This window comes from Pristiophorus japonicus, chromosome 12 (assembly GCF_044704955.1).
Source record: "Pristiophorus japonicus isolate sPriJap1 chromosome 12, sPriJap1.hap1, whole genome shotgun sequence".
Lineage (NCBI taxonomy): Eukaryota > Metazoa > Chordata > Chondrichthyes > Pristiophoridae > Pristiophorus > Pristiophorus japonicus.
Window position 1 is genome coordinate 72,440,547 of NC_091988.1, and position 21,063 is coordinate 72,461,609.

The 21,063-nt window shown below is 49.5% G+C and overlaps 1 protein-coding gene across 1 annotated transcript in view; it reads right to left on the minus strand.

The window, feature by feature from the left end:
* Positions 1 to 599: 599 nt before the first annotated feature.
* rpn1 (ribophorin I) overlaps positions 600 to 21,063 on the minus strand; it is a 29,591-nt gene continuing 9,127 nt past the window's right edge. Inside the window, exons 3-10 of the mRNA XM_070895664.1 lie at positions 18,853 to 19,159; positions 11,671 to 11,880; positions 8,808 to 9,000; positions 7,702 to 7,801; positions 5,610 to 5,748; positions 4,440 to 4,559; positions 3,125 to 3,370; positions 600 to 1,444 (exon numbers count right to left, since the gene is read on the minus strand). Coding sequence (XP_070751765.1) covers positions 1,262 to 1,444; positions 3,125 to 3,370; positions 4,440 to 4,559; positions 5,610 to 5,748; positions 7,702 to 7,801; positions 8,808 to 9,000; positions 11,671 to 11,880; positions 18,853 to 19,159 — 1,498 coding nt within the window. The 3' untranslated portion in view covers positions 600 to 1,261. The remainder of the gene's footprint in view (positions 1,445 to 3,124; positions 3,371 to 4,439; positions 4,560 to 5,609; positions 5,749 to 7,701; positions 7,802 to 8,807; positions 9,001 to 11,670; positions 11,881 to 18,852; positions 19,160 to 21,063) is intronic.

Consider the following 21,063-nt stretch of genomic DNA (forward strand, 5'->3'; position numbering starts at 1 on the left):
TTCTCCCCCCACCCAAACTTTCTGTGGAATAATTCTAGGGCGTGGAGGGTGGGGAAACTCTCCTTGTAATGAACTTGGTGCTTGTAGTCCCACAGGCAGCCACTCAACCGGCCACTTGTCACGTGAGAATCGGAGAATGGTGGCACCGTGGGCTGCTACCGACCAACTTCACCGTGCAGTGGTCTGGAGCTCCCGCATTGGCCGCTCACCAGCTTTCCAACAGAAATAATCACTTAGGCGCGCAGACTGGATCGGGCCGTGCACCCGAAACAAATATTACACGGAACATTGGTCACACACTCCTTTCTTTCCCAGCTCAGGAAACTCCATGGCAACTGGGATTCTCTCTGGCAGACGTTTCTCTTGCTCTCCTCTTCCCAGGATGTCCCCCCCCCCCCCCCCCCCCCCGAGGCCAACTGTTAATAAGCAGCGGGTCAGTCATTGATCCTCTTGATCAGTGCGCCTTTCCGTGAGGATCGTACTCCGGCTGTCCCGCCAACCTTCCCTCCCTCAGATATCCCCAGCAGCGCATGAGAGAGATGTAAAGATTTATATAAAAATATCAAGATTAACCCCCACAAACATCATCGAGACGGGGAAACAGATTCATCCTACTTTTAATTTTCTCTGTCCAATATGAAGAAATCCAAGAACGTTGGAAGTGAGCCATTTTCAGACTGGAGGGGTGGGGAGGAGGAGAGACTGTGGAGGAAGGGACGCTCCGTGCACCGCTGCCCCCAACACCCCCCCTCCCGGCGCGGAATTGCCGCCCAGTATTCTGGCGGTTCACAGTAGAAAAAAAACCAGCTTTTTTATTTTAATCAGCCTCAACCTTAAAAAAAAATTCACAAGGAAGTGATTACAGGAGGAGAACGTTCGATCTGCGATGGTTGTACAAATGGGGGGAAAAAAAATGCAGTGTGGCCATTTTCACACCGAATCCCACTCCCCGCTGATCGTCACCGCCCCACATCCCGCACCAGTGCCGTTAAACCCACAGAAAGGACGAGTAGGGCCGGGGGGGGGGAGGTGGGGGAAATTCTCAAGGAAAAAAAAAATGGACTCCCCCACACGCTGTAAAAGCCTCAAACCCTGAAGGATTTATCACTCCTCAACCCAATTATACGCGACCCAAATCACATAAAAAAGCTCAGCGATTCGTTTTAATACCATCTGATCTTTCATTTACACGGGAGGACAAGGAGACGACGATAAACCAAACGCTGGCAGGTTCCCACTGTGGGTCTGAGCCTGGTCGCTACTACAAGGTGTCCAGGATGGTATCGATCCGGGACACCAGGTCCTGCCGCTTGGAGGACAGGTGTCTGTCGCTCTCGATGTATGTGTCCTTCTTCACCTTGCCCGCCACCAGTCGCTCGGCCTCCTGGGACGCTTTCTGCGCCAGGTCCTTCACTTGCCCGTCCAACTTCTGGATCTCGGCCACCTGCGGGGACAGAGTCAAAGGCAGCCCGTGAGGCACACGCCGCTCAGTGTGCTCCTTACCCCCCACCCCCGCCTCCGCCTCCGCCTCCCTTTGGGGGTCAGTGAGCTCAGGTTGACGGAGCAGGTGGTGAGGGAGACAGAGGAGACAAAGATAACTTTAACACAGTGAAATGTCCCAAGGCAGTTCACAGAAGTATTATGCGATAATGATTTGACAGAGCCTCAGAAGTAGGAATTAGCACAGGTGACCAAAAGCTTGGTCAAAGAGGTAGGTTTTAAGGAGTGTCTTGAAGGAGGAAAGAGAAGTGGAGAGGCGGAGAGGTTTAGGGAGGGAGTTCCAGAGCTTGGGGCCTGGGCAACAGAAGGCTTGGCCAACATGGTTGAGCGATTATAATCAGGGATATCCAAGAGGGCAGAATTAGAGGAGCGCAGATATCTCGGGAGATTGTGGGGCTGGAGGAGATAACAGAGATAGGGAGGGGCGAGGCCATAAGGAATTTGAAAATAAGTTTGAGAATTTTGAAATCGAGGCATTGCTTAACCGGGAGCCAATGTAGGTTGGCGAGCACAAGGGTGTTGAGTGAGTGGGACTTGGAGAGAGTTAGGACACGGACAGCCGAGGTTTGGAACACCTCCAGTTTACGTAGGGTAGAATGTGGGAGGCCAGCCAGGAAGAGTCAAGTCTAGAGGTAACAAAGGCATGGCTGAGGGTTTCAGCAGCAGATGAGCGGAAGCAAGGGTGATGTTACCGAGGTGGAAATAGGCGATCTTAGTTATGCTGCGGATATGTGGCCAGAAGCTCATTTCAGGGTCAAATATGACACCAAGACGCATTTATATAGCGCCTTTAATGTAGTAAAAACTTCCCAAATAGGAATAGGGTGGAGGGAGCAGGAGGTGGGCCTCATGGATATGAGGAGCTTTGAGGGAAGAGGAGGGGCGATAGGAGAGAAGCCAAAGAGTTGAGTTCGGGGCTAGAGTAGGGGCCGGGATGGAGGTGGCTGGTGAGGGCTTTAAGGAGACGGTTTGTGGTGAAGAGAAGCCGAGGGTTGTCTTTGCATTCCAGGATGATCCCACAGTCGTGAGCAGTTTGGACAGAGGAGAGCCGAATCTGATATACTTTACGAAAACCTGCTCCTCCTCACTACAGCGGACACTGTCCCCTCCACTGCGTAGGATAAGACCACAAATCTTTTCATCCCCTACCCTACCCTCCCTCTCCCAGGTTTAATATGATCTGCTCTTCAAATGATTAAGAGTGACTGAACTTCAAAGAATTTTAATTTAGAGGAGAAATTCTTCTGCATTTATTGAATGATCTGCAGATTGGTCAGAAAAAAACAAAACTACATAGTCATGGCGTCCCAATAATTCAGCCAGTTAACAGCAAGTGGAGGTACCTCCCTGGGAGTGTTTGATGGGACAGTGTAGAGGGAGCTTTACTCTGTATCTAACCCGTGCTGTGCCTGACCTGGGAGTGTTTAATGGGACAGTGTAGAGGGAGCTTTACTCTGTATCTAACCCGTGCTGTATCTACCCTGGAAGTGTTTGATGGGACAGTGTAGAGGGAGCTTTACTCTGTATCTAACCCATGCTGTACCTGCCCTTTACAGACACTGGAAGCCAGATGTGGGAATGTTTCCCGGTGGGGACCCTGCAACGTGCACAATGATTCCCTTACCTTCTCGGCCAGGTCCGATCCCTCGGTCTTCAGCTTTGACTGCAGGGAGCTGATGTCGCCGGACAGACCCCGGTGTTCTGTCTCCAGGGTCTTGCGGCCGCTGTTCAGCGTGCCAACGTCCCGCGACTGCTTGTACTTGTTTACAGCCTCTTCAAAATGGCGGTACAACCCTAGCCTTTTGTTTACCAGAGTCAGGACCTGCTCGGTGATGGAAGCCACCTTCATCCTGGCTTCTGCCGCTGGATCCTGCACAGAGAGGGGAGAGAAAAACAGCAGAGAAATAAAGCAAGATTAGCAAGAAATACTGCTGATCCATTCGCCTGGAAAAGTCTACCCATCAAAATGACAGAGTTCAACGTCTTCATAGTCTCTGGGATTTTGGAGCAGGGAGGGTGCAACAAAAATCAAAGACAGACGATTTTGATACAGTAAGTTTAATGGAAGGTGTGAAGTTGCAGATTTAGAAGTCACATAAAACGTCTCAAGGCGCTTCACAGGAGCATAAATATAAGGATATATTAGAGCAGGTGACCAAAAGCTTGGTCAAAGAGGTAGGTTTTAAGGAGCGTCTTAAAGGAGGAAAGGCGGAAGGAATTCCAGAGATTAGGGGCTATGCAACAGAAGGCACGGCTGCCATTGGTGGAGCGATGGAAATTGGGAATGCACAAGAGGACAGAATTAGAGGAGTGCAGACATCTTGGGGGGTGGGGGTTGTGGGGCTGGAGGAGATTACAGAGATAGGGAGGGGCGAGGCCATGGAGGTTTTTGAAAACAAGGATGAGAAATTTTAAAATCTAGATGTTGCCGGACCAGGTCAGTGAGCACAGGACGTGATGAGTGACTGGGACTTGGTGCGAGTCAGGACACTGCAGCACAGTTTAGGTTAAGAACATGAGAAATAGGAGGAGTCAGCCATTTGGCTCCTCGAGCCTGCTCCGCCATTCAATAAGATTATGGCTGATCTGGATCTTGGCCTCAATTCCACCTTCCTGCCTACTCCCCTTAACTCTTGACTCTCCTGTAGTTCAAGAATCTGTCTATCCCCGCCTTGAATAAATTCAATAACCCAGCTTCAACAGCTCTCTGGGTAGAGAATTCCAAAGATTCATGACCCTGAGAGAATTCCTCCTCATCTCCGACTTAAATGGGCGACCCCTTATACTGAAACTATGCCCTCTAGTTCTAGATTACCCACGAGGGGAAATACCTCTCAGCATCTATCCGGTTAAGGATGACCTGAAGTTTATGGAGGGACAAATTAAGGGCAGCACCATGACACCGACAGTATTAAACACAGTCACTTTAAGCAACTCACCTTGGTGATGGAGAAATCCAAACGCACATATATGATGACGGTGAAGAAGAGAATGTAGAAAGCTCCGACCACGAGCAGGGGCTCCTGCAGCATCAGGACCTTGTTGAAAGTGTAGTGGATCTGAGGAGAGAGAGAGAGAGAAAGAGAGATACAACCGTGAGCATGTGTATTATTGCAGGCATCTCCCTATGATTCAATGGTTAAACATCCGCCCCCCCCACTCCCAGAGGGACACTGAGCCACGCAGACCCGTGTGTCCCTGGGTTTGATCCACGTGCTGTGTGCTGCATTAGACAGCCTGAACTGAGCCAACATGCAGGGAGCTGTCACTGGCCTCTGCCCCCTCGCACTGAGGGGAGGTAACGAGGAACAAAGGCTAGCCGAAGTCCCCGGTCTCGACCCAGCGACTGCGAGCCGACACCGCTAGGCTGGGCTCTGATCAAAGGTCCACTAATGGGCTGCACGGCCCAGTCAAAGTTTCGCGCATGCTCCGTGCAAGATGTCACATTTGAAAAGCCAGTCCCCGGCAGACAGTCGCACAGCTTAGAGGGAACGTCGGCAGCGATACCTCGCATGGTCGAATAGCCCACCAGAGGCGAATGTATGGACTCACAGATCAGGAATCACCTCTCAGGGATGAACTACTAGAGAACATCTGAAAACCAGGAGCCCACAGTAAAGCATGGGGAAAGATGTGCACGATCACTAGTGCAAGGGAAGGTGTGAACTCTGCAACTCCCGGGGCGTGCTGTGCCTGGGCTGGGAATGTCAATTGTAGCTCTGCTGCTATGGGGGGGGTGCAAGAACCACATTATTCCCAGCGCCCGGGACAGAGAACGCACACGGCGGGCGCTGTAAACCCAACCCACAGCAGCCCAGGTTAACCCCTTTGTGAAGTGGCTACGGCTCTGGAATGGATGCCGGTTATGCAAACACAGCCACAGCCATCCTTGAATCCATGTAACAGACAAAGGCAAACAGGTGAGCCAAGTGCCCTCGGTCAGTGAAACCAGCAGCATGGACAGCACCACTGTACAAACACAATAGGAATACCGCTAATACCATCATACGAGCCCCACCATTGCCGCACAGCCCCACGTCCCGCCATTGCGGCACACACCCCGCCCCGCTATCGCCGCACAGCATGAGTTTCACATCCTGCCAACTTACTACAATATCCTGAATGTGCTGCTCCACCAGGTTAGACTTGTGAGCAATGATGACGGGACGTCCGAATGTGTCCAGGTAGGTGTAGTGTAGCTCATCGGGCTTCCGGTTTATCTCATATGGAGCGTCCACGTGAATGTTTCTGCGGAAAGGAAGGTCAGAATGGACTGTCCGATAGCGGTTTGTGCGCATCAAGGGGAGGGATTTAGTGCAGGAGAATGGCATTCTTCCCACTTCAGGGACCCACTGTCCCATCAAACACTCCCAGGGCAGGTACAGCACGGGTTAGATACAGAGTAAAGCTCCCTCTACACTGACTCAATAATCTGCCTCAGCCAAACCCCAGGAGTGAATTCCTTACTGCACCAATGTGACAATTTTCCATTTCCTTCACCAACCACAAGGGACCTGTGACCAAGATTGTGCATTTCCCCACCAAGTTAGGTACAATTTTGGACATGGGGACAGACCCAATAATAGTTCGATTAAACCCTAAATTTACAATATCCAGAATGCAAATTGCAAGTCCTCACATAGAAACAAATCGAAGTGCTCAGCATGTTAAATTGCTGTTTAATGGTGTGTAGGGGACCTCCCCCATAAGCACAGACACTCCTGGGGATGCCGAACCCCAATTTCCTAAGAGACAGTCTCAGCTATTGTGTCACAGCTTTGGGAAGGGTGCAGAAGAGATTACTGCAATGCTTCCAGAGATGAGGGGCTTCAGTGATGTGGAGAGACAGGAGAGGCTGGGGTTGTTCTTCTTAGAGCAGGGAAGGTTAAGGGGAGATTTAAGAAAGAGGTGTTCAAAATCATGAGGGATTTTAATACGGAGAAACTGTTAATACTGAAAGCTGGGTTGGTATCCAGACGAGACAGATTTAAGGTAATTGAAAATAATAATTCGGTGGCAAATCAGAATTTTGTTTAAAGGCAGCGAGTTGTTGTGATCAGGAATGGGCCGCCTGAAAGGGCGGTGGAAGAAGATTCAATAGTAAAGGAAATTGGATAAATACTTGAAAAGGAGAAATTTGCAGGACTATGGGGAAAGAGCAGGGAAAGTGGGAATAATTGGATAGCAGCTCGTGGTCCGAGGGGGTAAACCCGATACCCAGGGTTGGGCAGGGATCAGGTTCCATCCCTGGTCTACGCACAGCTTGTGAATCTCCAGTCAGGGGCACTGTAAGTGGGAGCCGAGAGGAGGGTTGGGGTGGGTGAGGAGCAGCGCAAAAGTGACCAACGTTCCCGTTAAGCTGTACGGTTGCACATCGGTCTGGAGATCCCGCGCAGGTTTGCTCACCGGCTTTACAACGGAAATAACCGTGAAAGGACCACGCAGCCAGTTAAAGGGCCCGCACATCAAAATAAATTTCAGGGAACCCAGGATTTCAGGCCCCGATCCCTGACCTCCACTGGAAAGTGTATTTAGGTGTGTTTTTTTAAAAAAATATTCATTTGTGGGATTCATTTCCCATCCCCAATTGCCCTCAAGAAGGTGGTGGTGAGCTGCCTGTTTGAATACAACAGTGTCTCGCTAGGCCATTTCAGAGGGCAGTTAAGAGTCAACCACATTGCTGTGGGTCTGGAGTCACAGATAGGCCAGACCGGGTAAGGATGGTAATTTCTTTCCCTAGTGAACCAGATGGATTTTTATGACAAGCCGGTAGTTTCATGGTCGCCATTACTGATGCTAGCTTTTTATTCCAGATTTATTTAACTGAATTTAAATTCCCCATCTGGTGGGATGTGAACTTGTGTCTCCGGATCATTAATCCTAGCCTCTGGATTACTAGTCCAGTAACAGAACCACTGCTACTGTTCCCTGTTTGTGGACACATGTACGAGCTGGCAGAGATGCTGGTCAGGCAAGGGCAGGATTGAATTTGGCTCTGGACTAGAATAGTGTGCGAACACTCACCAGGAGCCGACACATGAATTAAAGGGCACTTTGGCGAGACCAGTGTTTACAAACTGCACCAGCGAGGGCCGGCACCCACAGCAGGGGAGTAATTTCCAGTATGACAAAAAATACACCAGAGACTCGGACTGCCCCCCCCCCCCACCTCCCTCCCCTACAGTCCTGGTAATCACTCACCTCGCTCCCTCCGGTAGAACGAGCTTCACGGTGAGAAAATCAATCACTTGATCATCAAACACATGATCGACAAACCTCATCTTCAGCGCGTACTGATCACCTGACGAGACACAAGCAATGTGATAACACGCGGAAATGACCAATCACAGCAACCGCACAGCAAGGAATGATACGCCGGGAACTGACCAATCACAGCAGCGGGCAACATGACTTAATACTTTCAGTGTCAGAGATAAAGTGCAGCACCTCCTGGTGGGTTAGTGGGCAAGTGCGAAGCCTGGCACGGAGCCAGACAGCAGCAAGGTCCGATCTTTAAAAAATTCATTCACGTGATGTGGGCGTCGCTGACATGGCCAGCATTTATTGCCCATCCCAAACTGCCTTGGAGAAGGTGATGGTGAGCCTCCTTGTAGAACGGAGTGGCTCGCTCGGACACTTCAGAGGGCAGTTGAGAGTTAACCCCATTGCTGCCCCAGGGCAGCAGTTGGAACATTACACACAGCCTCTGGAAATCAGAACCTATGGAGTGAGCCCCGAACTCTTCCCAGTAGAAAGTGCTCCTGTATGGATGGTGGGTCTGGGTTTACATCGAGTTAGAGTCTACAGCACCGAAACTGGCCGAAGTTTATGCTCCACACAAGCCTTCTCCCACCCGCTATGAAGTGAAGCCCTCCAAGGTCGAATACCCTTACGATTCTCGGTCCAATCTTGCAACTGAAGGTCAGTGACTTGGGCGAGGCAATGCCAGGAAAAAAAGCTCACCGCAAGTCAGCACCCTCAGGAGAGACGCAAAAATACCAGGGAGGCGATAAAGAACAAGAAGTGAGAGTCCTGGGCAGTGTTCCCATAGTTGGGGAGGGGGCTTCAGATCGGCCCTTAGGCCTGTCCAGAATTCCAGCCACCGCCCACAAACAAACAGAGCCGGTCAGGCAGATCACTCCTGGGTGCCTTCAGGAAGAGTCACGACTGGATGGGTGCAAATAAAATTCAATAAATCTCCAGGTGGGTGCTGCGGAAACGCTCTGAACAAACAGTGCTCGCTGCTCAACCTTTCTCCTCCCCCGCACCTCCACCATTTAAGACCAGAGACCGGGACGGGTACTGACCGAGGTTGTAAAGATACTCGTAGCTGGGCAGGTTGTATCCGATGACATAGTGAGTCTTCCACCCGCCGAACAGCGGGAAGCGAGGACGGACCTCCATCTCCACGGAATCATCCAGGACCACCAAGTGGCTGGTGGAGATGTTCCCGATATCATCCCGATAGTAAACGTCCTGGGCTGCCGCCGGCAGGATGGTCTGCAACAGACAGGAAACAGGATTTGGAGCAACTCCCGAGTCCGATGTACATTCAGGATATGTACTTGGGGTAGAGGGAACGCTTTCCAAATTTGCAGGTGACACGAAACTTGGAAGTGTAGTAAACAGTGAGGAAGATAGTGGTAGACTTCCATAGGACATAGGCAAGTTGGTCGAACGGGCAGACACATGGCAGATGAAATTCAACGTTGAAAAGTGAGATGATATATTTTAGTAGGAAGAAGGGAGACCATACAAGCTAAAATGGTACAATTTTCAATGGGATGCAAGGAGACCTGGGGGTGTATGTGCACAGATCAGTGAAGGTGGCAGGACAGGCTAACAAAGCCGTTAAATGATATGGGATCCTGGGCCTTATAATTAGAGGCATAGAGCACAAAAGCCAGGAAGTTATGCTAAACCTTTATAGAACACTAGTTTGGCCCCAGCTGGAGCTGTATGTCCAATTCTGGGCACCACACTTTAGGAAGGATGTGAAGACTTTGGAGAGTGTGCTGAAAAGATTTAGTAGAATGGTTCCAGGGATGAGGGACTTCAGTTACGTGGATAGACTGGAGAAGCTGGGATTGTTCTCCTTAGAGCAGAGGAGGCGAAGAGGAGATACACAGAGGTGTTTAAAATCATGAAGAGTTTACATGGAGTAAATAAAGACAAAATGTTTCCAGCAGCTGAAGGGTCAATAACCAGAGGGCACAGATTTAAGGTGATTGACAAAAGATTCAGAGGCGACACGAGGAAACACTATTTTATGCAACGAGTGGTTAGGATTTGGAATGCACTGCCCGATAGGGTGGTGGATACAGATTCAATAGAGGTCTTCAAAAGGGAATTGGATAAATACTAGGGAGAAAAATTGCAGGCACATAGGAAAAGAGCGGGGGAGTGGGACTGACTGGTTTGCTTTTCAAAAGAGTCGGCGCAGACTCGATGAGCCGAATAGCCGCCTCCTGTGCTGTACTGTTCTATGAAACAGATTAAAGTCACTGCACGGTGCCGCGTAAAGGAGCTGAACTCTACCTCCACTTAAACAAATGGGATGCCTTGACTTCCTTACAAGCGATCTTATATATAGTCAGCCACTGACTTGGAGCCTGAAATTTACGAGTGGTTATAATCGCCCGCTGATTGATCAAAGTAATTCTGCAGTAACTAGAATTACCCGAATTTGCCCCAATTTCCTTAAAAGCGACGTGCTGGGTTACCAGCTGAACATCATGACTATGCTCCAGACTACTCACGAGTAATGCCATGGGCGATCAGCTCGTTTATTTAGTATGGTTAGCGCATTTTGAGTTTCTCAGTTTGTGGGGCCGGGGAGGTGGAGGGGAGGGGACCTTCCTCTGCAAAATAATGACCTGCTCCAGGAAGAACTTCACCGCACCCAATCCCACCCTCCCCAACAGCAGCCGCGACCCAAAAGGAACACAGTGCCATCATTCCAACAACATAAAAATAATTAGGATGCTACAGCAGGAAAATAACATTGGGAAGTCAACCAGCACAGAAAGGTATACACGCAGAATTCCCGACATTGCTCACAGTAGGCCCAGCCCTAGCAAGCTTGTTAAACTGCTGTCTGACGGGGTCAAGGACGATCAGATTTACCATAATCTCTGGAAACAGGGGGCCTTTAGATGCCAATTCAAGCAAGTCTGCTCTCAACTGTAGTCAACCTACTTAACTGTGCCCGGCCGTCACTGTCAAGTCCAAGGCCTTGATTTCCATTGGCCATGTACCTCTATAGGCGCCCTGAAGGGGCGGGAATGATTTCCAGGCAGCCCGCCAGCTCCCAGCTGGGAATTTTATTGACAGTTTTGCGGGGGCGATGAGCAGCACCACCTGGGAGCGTCGAGCATGCATGGAACGCCACCAGTTTCGATTGCACTTTGATTTTTGTTTGACGCTGACCCTGTAGCACCCCGTAGTGGGACCGCCTGGAAAACCAGTGCTGTCCTGGCGGCAGTCAGTGAAGGAATTACTGAATGCAGTTTGGTCATTTTTATTTTTGCGATTTATCTTAATGTGGGGTGTTCAAGTTATTGGCAATGTTTTCTTGTGTGTTTTTTGGCGATTTTTTGCTTCCAGGGAAGCCTCTCTTACAGCACTCCGAGACTGGCTCTTTAGCTTGGGATTTTCAGTTCCTCTGCCGACCTACGACTGAAAGAGGTGTGGAACGCCTCCCTTAGCGCTTCGCTCCACTCTCGGGGCCCAGATGCTAAATTTTGTGGCTGCAGACGCAAACCATTTCAGGGCACAAACGTTACCACCCGAAAATACAGCCCAATACTTTTCAGCTCTAGTTGCTGGATTAACGATCGGGAGTCAGAGATCTGGCCGATATTCTATATATACATATATAGGATGCAAAAGCAACAGGTGGCGTGAAGCTGGAGTTGAACCCCAGTCCCTCCAGTTATAGAACGACAGCCTTTCGGCCCATCGTGCCTGTGCTGGCTTATCCGGGATTTGAACCCGGTACCTCTCATTTCAGTGAAAATCCGTAAGCAAAAATCATACCCGCTCAAACCAACAAGTACACCAAGTCGAACAATAATCTACCCAGTGCATCAGTAACACTACCACGTTGTCCAGTGGCGTTCCACACATCTCCACTGCAAAGCAGAGCAATACCTACACCATGAAAAGTACCTTGAACGATTTAACAGAGGAGATCCCGCTGTCGGGCTGTCTCTGGTAGTCATAGCGCGAGAATGGTCCCTTCAGGACTGCGCCACAGTGCTTCAGGTCGATGGTCTCCTCCACAGCGATGTTTCCCCAGTGAGACACCTCGATCAGGCGGGTCATTCCAACGATGGCCAGGAAAGGGTTGTTGTTCTCGTAGTGCACCCTTAGCGGGTCCTGAAACATGGAAAGACTTGCATTTATATAGCGCCTTTCATGGCCTCAGGACATTCCCAAATCGCTTCACAGCCAACAAAGTACTTTTGAGTGTAGTCACTGTTGTTATGTAGGAGACAGGGCAGCCACTTTGCGCACAGCAAGCTCCCACGAACAGCAATGCAATAATGACCAGATCATCTGTTTTAGTGATGTTAATCGAGGGATAAATTTTGGCCCCAGGACACTGGGGATAATTTCCCTGGTCTTCTTCGAAATAGAGCTTTTACGTTTACCTGGCCTCTGTTTAACGTCTCACCCGGAACGATAGGAGCTCCGACAGTGCGGCGCCCCCTCAGTACTGCCCCTCCGGCAGTGCGCCCCCCCCCACCCCCCTCGGTACTGCCCCTCCGACAGTGCGGCCCCTCCCCTCGGTAATGCCCCTCCACCAGTGCGGCGCTCCCTCGGCACTGCCCCTCCAGCAGTGCGGCGCTCCCTCGGAACCCGCCCCTCCAGCAGTGCGGCGCTCCCTCGGAACCCGCCCCTCCACCAGTGCCGTGCTCCCTCGGCACTGCCCCTCCACCAGTGCCGCACTCCCTCGGCACCCTCCCCTCCACCAGTGCAGCGCTTCCTCGGCACCCTCCCCTCCACCAGTGCAGCGCTCCCTCGGCACCCTCCCCTCCACCAGTGCAGCGCTCCCTCGGCACCCTCCCTCAGCACTGCACTGCAATGTCAGCCTAGATTATGTGCTCCAGACTCTGGAGTGGGACTTGAACCCACAATCTTCTGACTCAGAGGTGAGGCTGCCGCCCACTGAGCCATTGCTGACACAAGGTCAGGTCACAGGCGCGTCATCAACAGGAAGAATTAACCACCAAAAAACATTTGAAATTCTGCTCACCGTCTCGGTCCCATCTCAAAGTACCTTTCGAATAAGCTTGAGCTACGTTTCCGCAGATACCTCGTACGGTGCAGAATTCAGGGAACCTGGAGGGAGCAGGGACGACCATGTCTCTGGGCCTTTCTGCAAGTATCATCTAAAATCTAAACTCGGGGCACCAGCGGGGTGGGGAACAGTCGCAGGACACTCGTCGCTGCCAATCCTCGTCTGGCGCTGTTGGGTAAGCACTTCCTCACGGAGTGGGGGAATTATTTCAGGCTCTTCGAGTGTGTGTGAGTGAGTCAGAGAGAATAAACAAATGGAAAATTGTCCCAGACCAATTACTCGCTGTGCACAAGTGGACAAGTCACATCTGCCCCTGTAACAACTGTCACTGTGCTTAAAAGCAATTCACTGGCTGCGAAACGCTTCAAGACGTTTGAGACACGCGATAAAAGTGCCAAAGAAGTGCGAGCTCTTTCCCATCGTAGCTGGGGTTTGATTAGAACTGGTAGATGCCCAGCTGCAGACTCTACCATCGGGCTTCTGGTCAATGGGGAAAGGCTGCTGGCAACAATCTGCTAATCTGCGAGGCCGAGCGGCGGTCTGGAGGTCCCGTACAGGCCGCTCCCCGGCTTTTATACGGGAGATATTGCGCACGCACGAAAAATTGAATGGGTCGCGCAGCCAGTTAAATAGACTGCGCACCAAAAAAGGAAGGTAGAATTTTGGTTGGGGGTGAGAAAGAGAAAAAAAAGGAAAGGAATAAAGTTTTTATTTTATAGCGAAAGGTAAGGATTGGCAGTTTTAGTGGGGATCCAGCTGGATATTGAGAATGTACAAACTGCAGTAAATAAACCAAAATTGGGGAGTCGGGAGGCAGTTCGTGAGGCCTACAAAAAAAACCAACAGGAGTTCGAGGAAGCTAGCCGGTGCAGCTGCAGCAGGGAGAGAAAGCAAAAAAGTAGAAAGAAATCGAAGGATGACGTCACAGCCAAGGGAGTAAGTGATTGGCGAGTAGTTTTTCTTTCTCTTTATCAGTCGACAACCTTTATCATTGCTGTTGCCCAATTAAGTTAATCTAAATATTAAGTCATGGCAGGAGAGCTCGGACACGTGTCATGCTCCTCCTGTGCTATGTGGGAACTCAGGGACGCTTCCAGTGTCCCTGGCGACGACATGTGCGGGAAGTGTATCCAGCTGCAGCACCTGACAGACCGCACTGCAGCAGTGGAGCTGCGGGTGGATTTACTCTGGAGCATCCGCGATGCTGAGGATGTCGTGAATAGTATGTTTAGTGAGTTGGTCAGACCGCAGGTAAAGGTTACACAGACAGATAGGGGATGGGTGACCAACAGGAAGAGCAGTGGAAGGAAGGTAGTGCAGGGGTCCCCTGCAGTCATCCCCCTGCAAAACAGATACACCGCTTTGGGTACTGTTGAGGGAAATGACTCATCAGGGGAGAGCAGCAGCAGCCAAGTTCATGGCACCGTGGGTGGCTCTGCTGCACAGGAGGGCAGGAAAAAGAGTGGCAGAGCTATAATGATAGGGGATTCAATTGTAAGGGGAACAGATAGACATTTCTGTGGCCGCAATCGGAGACTCCAGAATGGTATGTTGCCTCTCTGGTGCAAGGGTCAAGGATGTCTCGGAGCGGCTGCAGACATTTTGAAGGGGGAGGGTGAACAGCCAGTTGTCGTGGTGCATATAGGTAAAAAACGGGAGGAGGTCCTACAAGACGAATTTAGGGAGCTAGGAGCTAAATTAAAAAGTAGCACATCAAAAGTAGTAATCTCAGGATAGGAATCGTAGGATAGCTCAGATGAATACGTGACTTGAGGAATGGGGCAGAAGGGAGGGATTCAAATTCCTGCAACATTGGAACCAGTTCTGGGGGAGGTGGGGCCAGTACAAATCGGACTACACCTGGGCAGGACCGGAACCAATGTTCTCGGGGGAGTGTTTGCTAGTGCTGTTGGGGAGAGGTTAAATGAATATGGCAGGGGGATGGGAACCTATGCAGGGAGACAGAGGGAAGTAGAATGGGGGCAGAAGCAAAAGATAGAAAGAGGAAAAGTAAAAGTGAAGGGCAGAGAAACCCAAGGCAAAGAGCAAAAAGGGCCTCATTGCACCTTTAGAATTTTGCTGTAAAGTGTGTTAAAAAGACAAGCCTGAAGGCCCTGTGCCCGAATGCAAGAAATATTCGTAATAAGGTGGACGAATTAACTGCGCAGATAGCAGTTAACGGATATGATGCAATTGGCATCACGGAGATATGGCTCCAGGGTGACCAAGACTGGGTATTCAACATTCAGGTAGGATAGACAGAAGGGAAAAGGAGGTGGGGTGGTGTTGCTGGTTCAAGAGGAAATTAACGCAATAGTAAGGAAGGACATTAGCTTGGATGATGTGGAATCGGTATGGGTGGAGCTACGGAATACCAAAGGGCAGAAAATGCTAGTGGGAGTTGTGTACAGACCACCAAACAGTAGTAGTAAGGTTGGGGACAGCATCAAACAAGAAATTAGGGATGCGTGCAATAAAGGTACAGCAGTTTATCATGGGCGATTTTAATCTACATATTGATTGGGCTAACCAAACTGGTAGCAATGCAGTGGGAGGAGGATTTCCTGGAGTGTATTAGGGATGGTTTTCTAGACCAATATGTCGAGGAACCTGGCCATCCTAGACTGGGTGATGTGTAATGAGAAAGTACTAATCAGCAATCTTGTTGTGCGAGGCCCCTTGGGGAAGAGTGACCATAATATAGTAGAATTCTTTATTAAGATGGAGAGGGACACAGTTAATTCATAGATTAGGGTCCTGAACTTAAGGAAAGGTAACTTCGATGGTATAAGACGTGAATTGGCTAGAATAGACTGGCGAGTGATACTTAACAGGTTGACGGCGGATAGGCAATAGCAAACATTTAAAGATCACATGGATGAACTTCAACAATTGTATATCCCTGTCTGGAGTAAAAATAAAACGGGGAAAGTGGCTCAACCGTGGCTAACAAGGGAAATTAAGGATAGTGTTAAATCCAAGGAAGAGGCATATAAATTGGCCAGAAAAAACAGCAAACCCGAGGACTGGAAGAATTTTATAATTCAGCAGAGGAGGACAAAGGGTTTAATTAGGAGGGGGAAAATAGAGTATGAGAGGAAGCTTGCTGGGAACATAAAAACTGACTGCAAAAGCTTCTTTAGATATGTGAAGAGAAAAAGTCAGATTCAGGTGAATTTATAATGGGGAACAAAGAAATGGCAGACCAGCTGAACAAATACTTTGGTTCTGTCTTCACGAAGGAAGACACAAATAACCTTCTGGAAATACTAGGGGACCGAGGGTCTAGTGAGAAGGAGGAAATTAAGGAAATCCTTATTAGGCGGGAAATTGCGTTAGGGAAATTGGTGGGATTGAAGGCCGATAAATCCCCGGGGCCTGATAGTCTGCATCCCAGAGTACTTAAGGAAGTGGCCCTAGAAATAGTGGATGCATTGGTGATCATTTTCCAACAGTCTATCAATTCTGGATCAGTTCCTATGGATTGGAGGGTAGCTAATGTAACACCACTTTTTAAAAAAGGAGGGAGAGAGAAAATGGGTAATTATAGACGGGTTAGCCTGACATCAGTAGTGGGGAAAATGTTGGAATCAATTATTAAAGATGAAATAGCAGCGCATTTGGAAAGCAGTGACAGGGTGGGTCCAAGTCAGCATAGATTTATGAAAGGGAAATCATGCTTGACAAATCTTCTAGAATTTTTTGAGGATGTAACTAGTAGAGTGAACAAGGGAGAACCAATGGATGTGGTGTATTTGGACTTTCAAAAGGCTTTTGACAAGGTCCCACACAAGAGATTGGTGTGCAAAATTAAAGCACAAGGTATTGGTGGTAATGTACTGACGTGGATAGAGAACTGGTTGGCAGACAGGAAGCAGAGAGTCGGGATAAACGGGTCCTTTTCAGAATGGCAGGCAGTGACTAGTGGGGTGCCGCAGGGCTCAGTGCTGGGACCCTAGCCATTTACAATATACATTAATGATTTAGATGAAGGAATTGAGTGTAATATCTCCAAGTTTGCAGATGATACTAAGCTGGGTGGCAGTGTGAGCTGTGAGGAGGATGCTAAGAGGCTGCAGGGTGACTTGGACAGGTTAGGTGAGTGGGTAAATGCATGGCAGATGCAGTGTAATGTGGATAAATGTGAGGTTATCCACTTTGGTGGCAAAAACACGAAGGCAGATTATCTGAATGGCGGCAGATTAGGAAAAAGGGAGGTGCAACGAGATCTGGGTATCATGATACATCAGTCATTGAAAGTTGGCATGCAGGTACAGCATGCGGTGAAGGTGGCAAATGGTATGTTGGCCTTCATAGCTAGGAGATTTGAGTATAGGAGCAGGGAGGTCTTACTGCAGTTGTGCAGGGCCTTGGTGAGGCCTCACCTGGAGTATTGTGTTCAGTTTTGGTCTCCTAATCTGAGGAAGGACGTTCTTACTATTGAGGGAGTACAGCGAAGGTTCACCAGATTGATTTCCGGGATGGTTGGACTGACATATGAGGAGAGACTGGATCGACTGGGCCTACTGGGCCTAGAAGGATGACAAGAGATCTCATAGAAACATGTAAAATTCTGACAGGACTGGATAGGTTAGATGCAGGAAGAATGTTCCCGATGTTGGGCAAGTCCAGAACCAGGGGACATAGTCTAAGGATAAGGGGTAAGCCATTTAGGACTGAGATGAGGAGAAACTTCTTCACTCAGAGTTGTTAACCTGTGGAATTCCCTACCGCAGAGAGTTGTTTATATCCAATGAACTGGCATCTTCAAGAGAGAGTTAGATTATGGCCCTTACGTCTAAAGGGATCAAGAGGTATGGAGAGAAAGCAGGAAAGGGGTACTGAGGTGAACGATCAGCCATGATCTTATTGAATGGTCTATTCCTGCACCTATTTTCTATGGTTTCTATGTAATCCCATGGTTTCAGTCAACGCCAACCAGAAGCCTCATTTACAAATTAATATTTATCCCCCCCACCCTAAAAAAGAAACCAGTAACCTGTGCTTAGGCTGCATGTGGTTCATGAATTCCATTCAGTCATGCAGGAGTGTCCCAGCTGCTCTTCGTGAGCCGCTCCATGCACCCTCCGGAGCCAAGCATAAAAGGTTAAACACACGCTCCCACTAATGTACGGATATCTCGAGTGGCCGATACTGGCAAATCTCTGCGAAAGAGCTCTGCAATTAATTCCACTCTCCTGCTCTTTCCCCGCAGCCCCGTGAATATGTCCCTTTTCTTCCTAATATTGAAGATGTTTTCAATAGAGCATCAGGTCTCCCAAAGACAAGAATCAGTAGTGGAAGGTTGCTGGCTGTGGGTTTACATCCATAACTCCAAATCTGACTAGACCATCCGTATGCCCAGTACAGCTTTGGCCAAAAGGCGGGCAAATCACCACAAACAGTGAAAAACCCCTACCGCCAGCTCTACAAATACAGGGCGAGAGGGGCACAAAATTAAATACATACAGGAGATGTACAGCTAGGTTAACCGGAGCAGGCTGGGTTCCAGCCAGAATATTAACTGGTCATGTCTCTGAAATTTGACACGTAAAACACGGTGTTCACATTGTGGGTTAATCTGGGCAACAACAACTTGTATTTATGTAGCGCCTTTAACATGGTGCAACGTTCCAAGGCGCTTCACAGGAGTATTCGGAGATAAAAAAATTCAACAGCGAGCTGCATTTGTAGAAATTAGTACAGGTAACCAAAAGCTTGGTCAAAGAGGTAGGGTTTAAGGAGCACCTTGAAGGAGGAAAGAGGGTTAGAGGGGTTTAGGGAGGGAGTACCAGAGATAGGGACCCAGGCACCAGAAGGCACGGCCACCAATGGTGGAGTGATTATAATCAGGAATGCTCAGGAGGGCAGAATTAGAGGAGTGCAGACATCTGGGGGGGGGGGGTTGAGGGGCTGGAGGAGATTACAGAGATAGGGAGGGGCGAGGCCATGAAGGGATTTGAAAATAAGGATTGAAATTAGGAGGTGCAGGAAGAGCCAAGGAGGTTGGGAGGCAAAGGGAGGAAAGAGCACAAAGCTGTTGTCACCTGGCTGTAGGCAGCGACATCCTTGAACGGACCGTAATCAATGGAGTCCTCGGATTTGCTGGGGTTGCCGAGCTTGGTGTAGCTTTCTATGTTCTTTGAAGAGAGCTTGACCCGCGTGGTCTGGGTCTTGGTGGGGTACGGAGAGTAGAAGTAATGGCTGCCCTCGAAAACCACAAACTGCTTCTCGGCCTGGGTGATGTGCGCCGGGAAAGGGCGCAAGATGTGCGTGAACGTGGACTCGAGCGCCAGCTTGACCTTGGCGCCAGCAGCCAGGTGCATTCCAAACTTCACTTTGAAGAATCTCCCACTGCAAACAAAACAGAAAGTGATGTCCCAATAACACTGCTCATGTGTCCACAAGGTGCCTCTCGCCCCTTAGTCCCAATAAACAAAAGCCCCACCCGTTAACCCAACATAGCTTTAATGCCACGACACAATTTAGGAGCTTTCACATTACATCCAGATAACAAGAATTAGCAGAAGTCGGCCATTTGGCCCCTCGAGCATGTTCCGCCATTCAATAAGATCATGGCTGATCTTCTATCTCAACTCCACTTTTCTGCACTGTCCCCATATCCCTCCATTCCCTTAATATCCAAAAACTCTTACCGATCTCAGCCTTGAATATACTCAAAGACTGATCCTTCACATCCCTCTGGGGTAGAGAATTCCAAAGATTCATCATCCTCTGAAGAAGTTTCGCCTCATCTCAGTCCTAAATAGCCAACCTCTTATCCAGAGACTGTGACCCCTGTTTCTGGACTCCCCAGCCAGAGGCAACATCCTCCCTGCATCGACAGGTCAAGCCCTGTAAGAATTTTGTATGTTTCAATGAGATTACCTCGCAATCTTCTAAACTCGAGAGAACATAGGCCTAGTCTACTCGATCGCTCCTCACGATGGGAAATTATTTGTTCTCAGGATGTGGGCAACGACACATTTATTGCCCAATTCGAGTTGCCCCCGTGGGCCTTCTAGTTGCAATATTGGAGTGGTTTGTTCGGCCATTTAATGCAGAGAGACTGGAGGTCCATGTAGGCCAGTCGAAGTAAGGACAGCCCTTCCCTGAAGTAAAAACCAACGAGTTCATTCTAATGGTCCATGGCCATTTTCCCTTCCGGCGTAGCCCCACGGGTTTCACAACTTGCCCTGGTGGGAAGTGCACTCACCACCTCTGGGTTGCTGGTCCATTTACAGAAACACGAGACTGTCAACCCGCGGATTCACTCGCTTTTAGCTGTGTTCCTGAACAATAACCAACCCGTACTTCCTTGTTCCAAGGCGATGGGGAAGAGAGATTTTCCTGGGTCTGTGAGGTGCCATGGGTTTCAGTGAAACCAGAACCAGATCCCCACACTTGTAGCCGTAGCCGTAGCCATAGCCACTGGGGCAGCAGCTTTTATATTTAGCTTGGTGCATTCAGTGCCACAATTTCCCAAACCACAGGCGCCACCAACGTAAAGCAGTCAGACTCACTAAGGCTGGTGCCCGGGGAAACCCACCTCACCAAAATGATTTTTAATTCATTCTTGGGAAGTGGACGTCACTGGCAAGCCCGACATCGATTGCCCATCCCTAATTGCCCTCGAGAAATTGGTGGTGAGCCGCCGCCTTGTGGTGAAGGTGTGGTGAAGGTGCTCCCAGTGCTGTTAGGGAGAGAGTTTCAGGATTTTAACCCAGTGCCAACAAAGGAACGGTGATATATTTCCAAGTCGCGATAGTGTGTGACTTGGAGGGGAGCTTGGAGGTGATGGTGTTCCCATGTGCCTGCTGCCCTTGTCCTTCTAGGTGGTCGAGGTTGCAGATTTGGAAGGTGCTGCCGAAGAAGCCATAGCGACTTGCTGCAGTGCATCTTGTAAATTTTATGCACAGCAGCCACGGTACGCCGGTGGTGGAGGGAGTGAATGTTTAAGCTGGTGGATGGGGTGTCGATCAAGCGGGCTGCTTTGGCTTGGATGGCATAGAGCTTCTTGAGTGTTGTTTAAGCTGCACTCATCCAGGCAAGGGGAGAGTATTCAATCATACTCCTGACTCGTGTAGGTGGTGGAAAGGCTTTGGGGAATCTTTGCCTGCGATCCACATGCTGGGAGATGGTAATGTTGAACCAATTTAAAGAAAACTGATATGGTGGAAGGGAATTCCGGGGCGTTGAGCCAGGATGATTGAAGGCACAGCCACCAATGGAGGGGCAAAAGGCAGGATGGATGTACA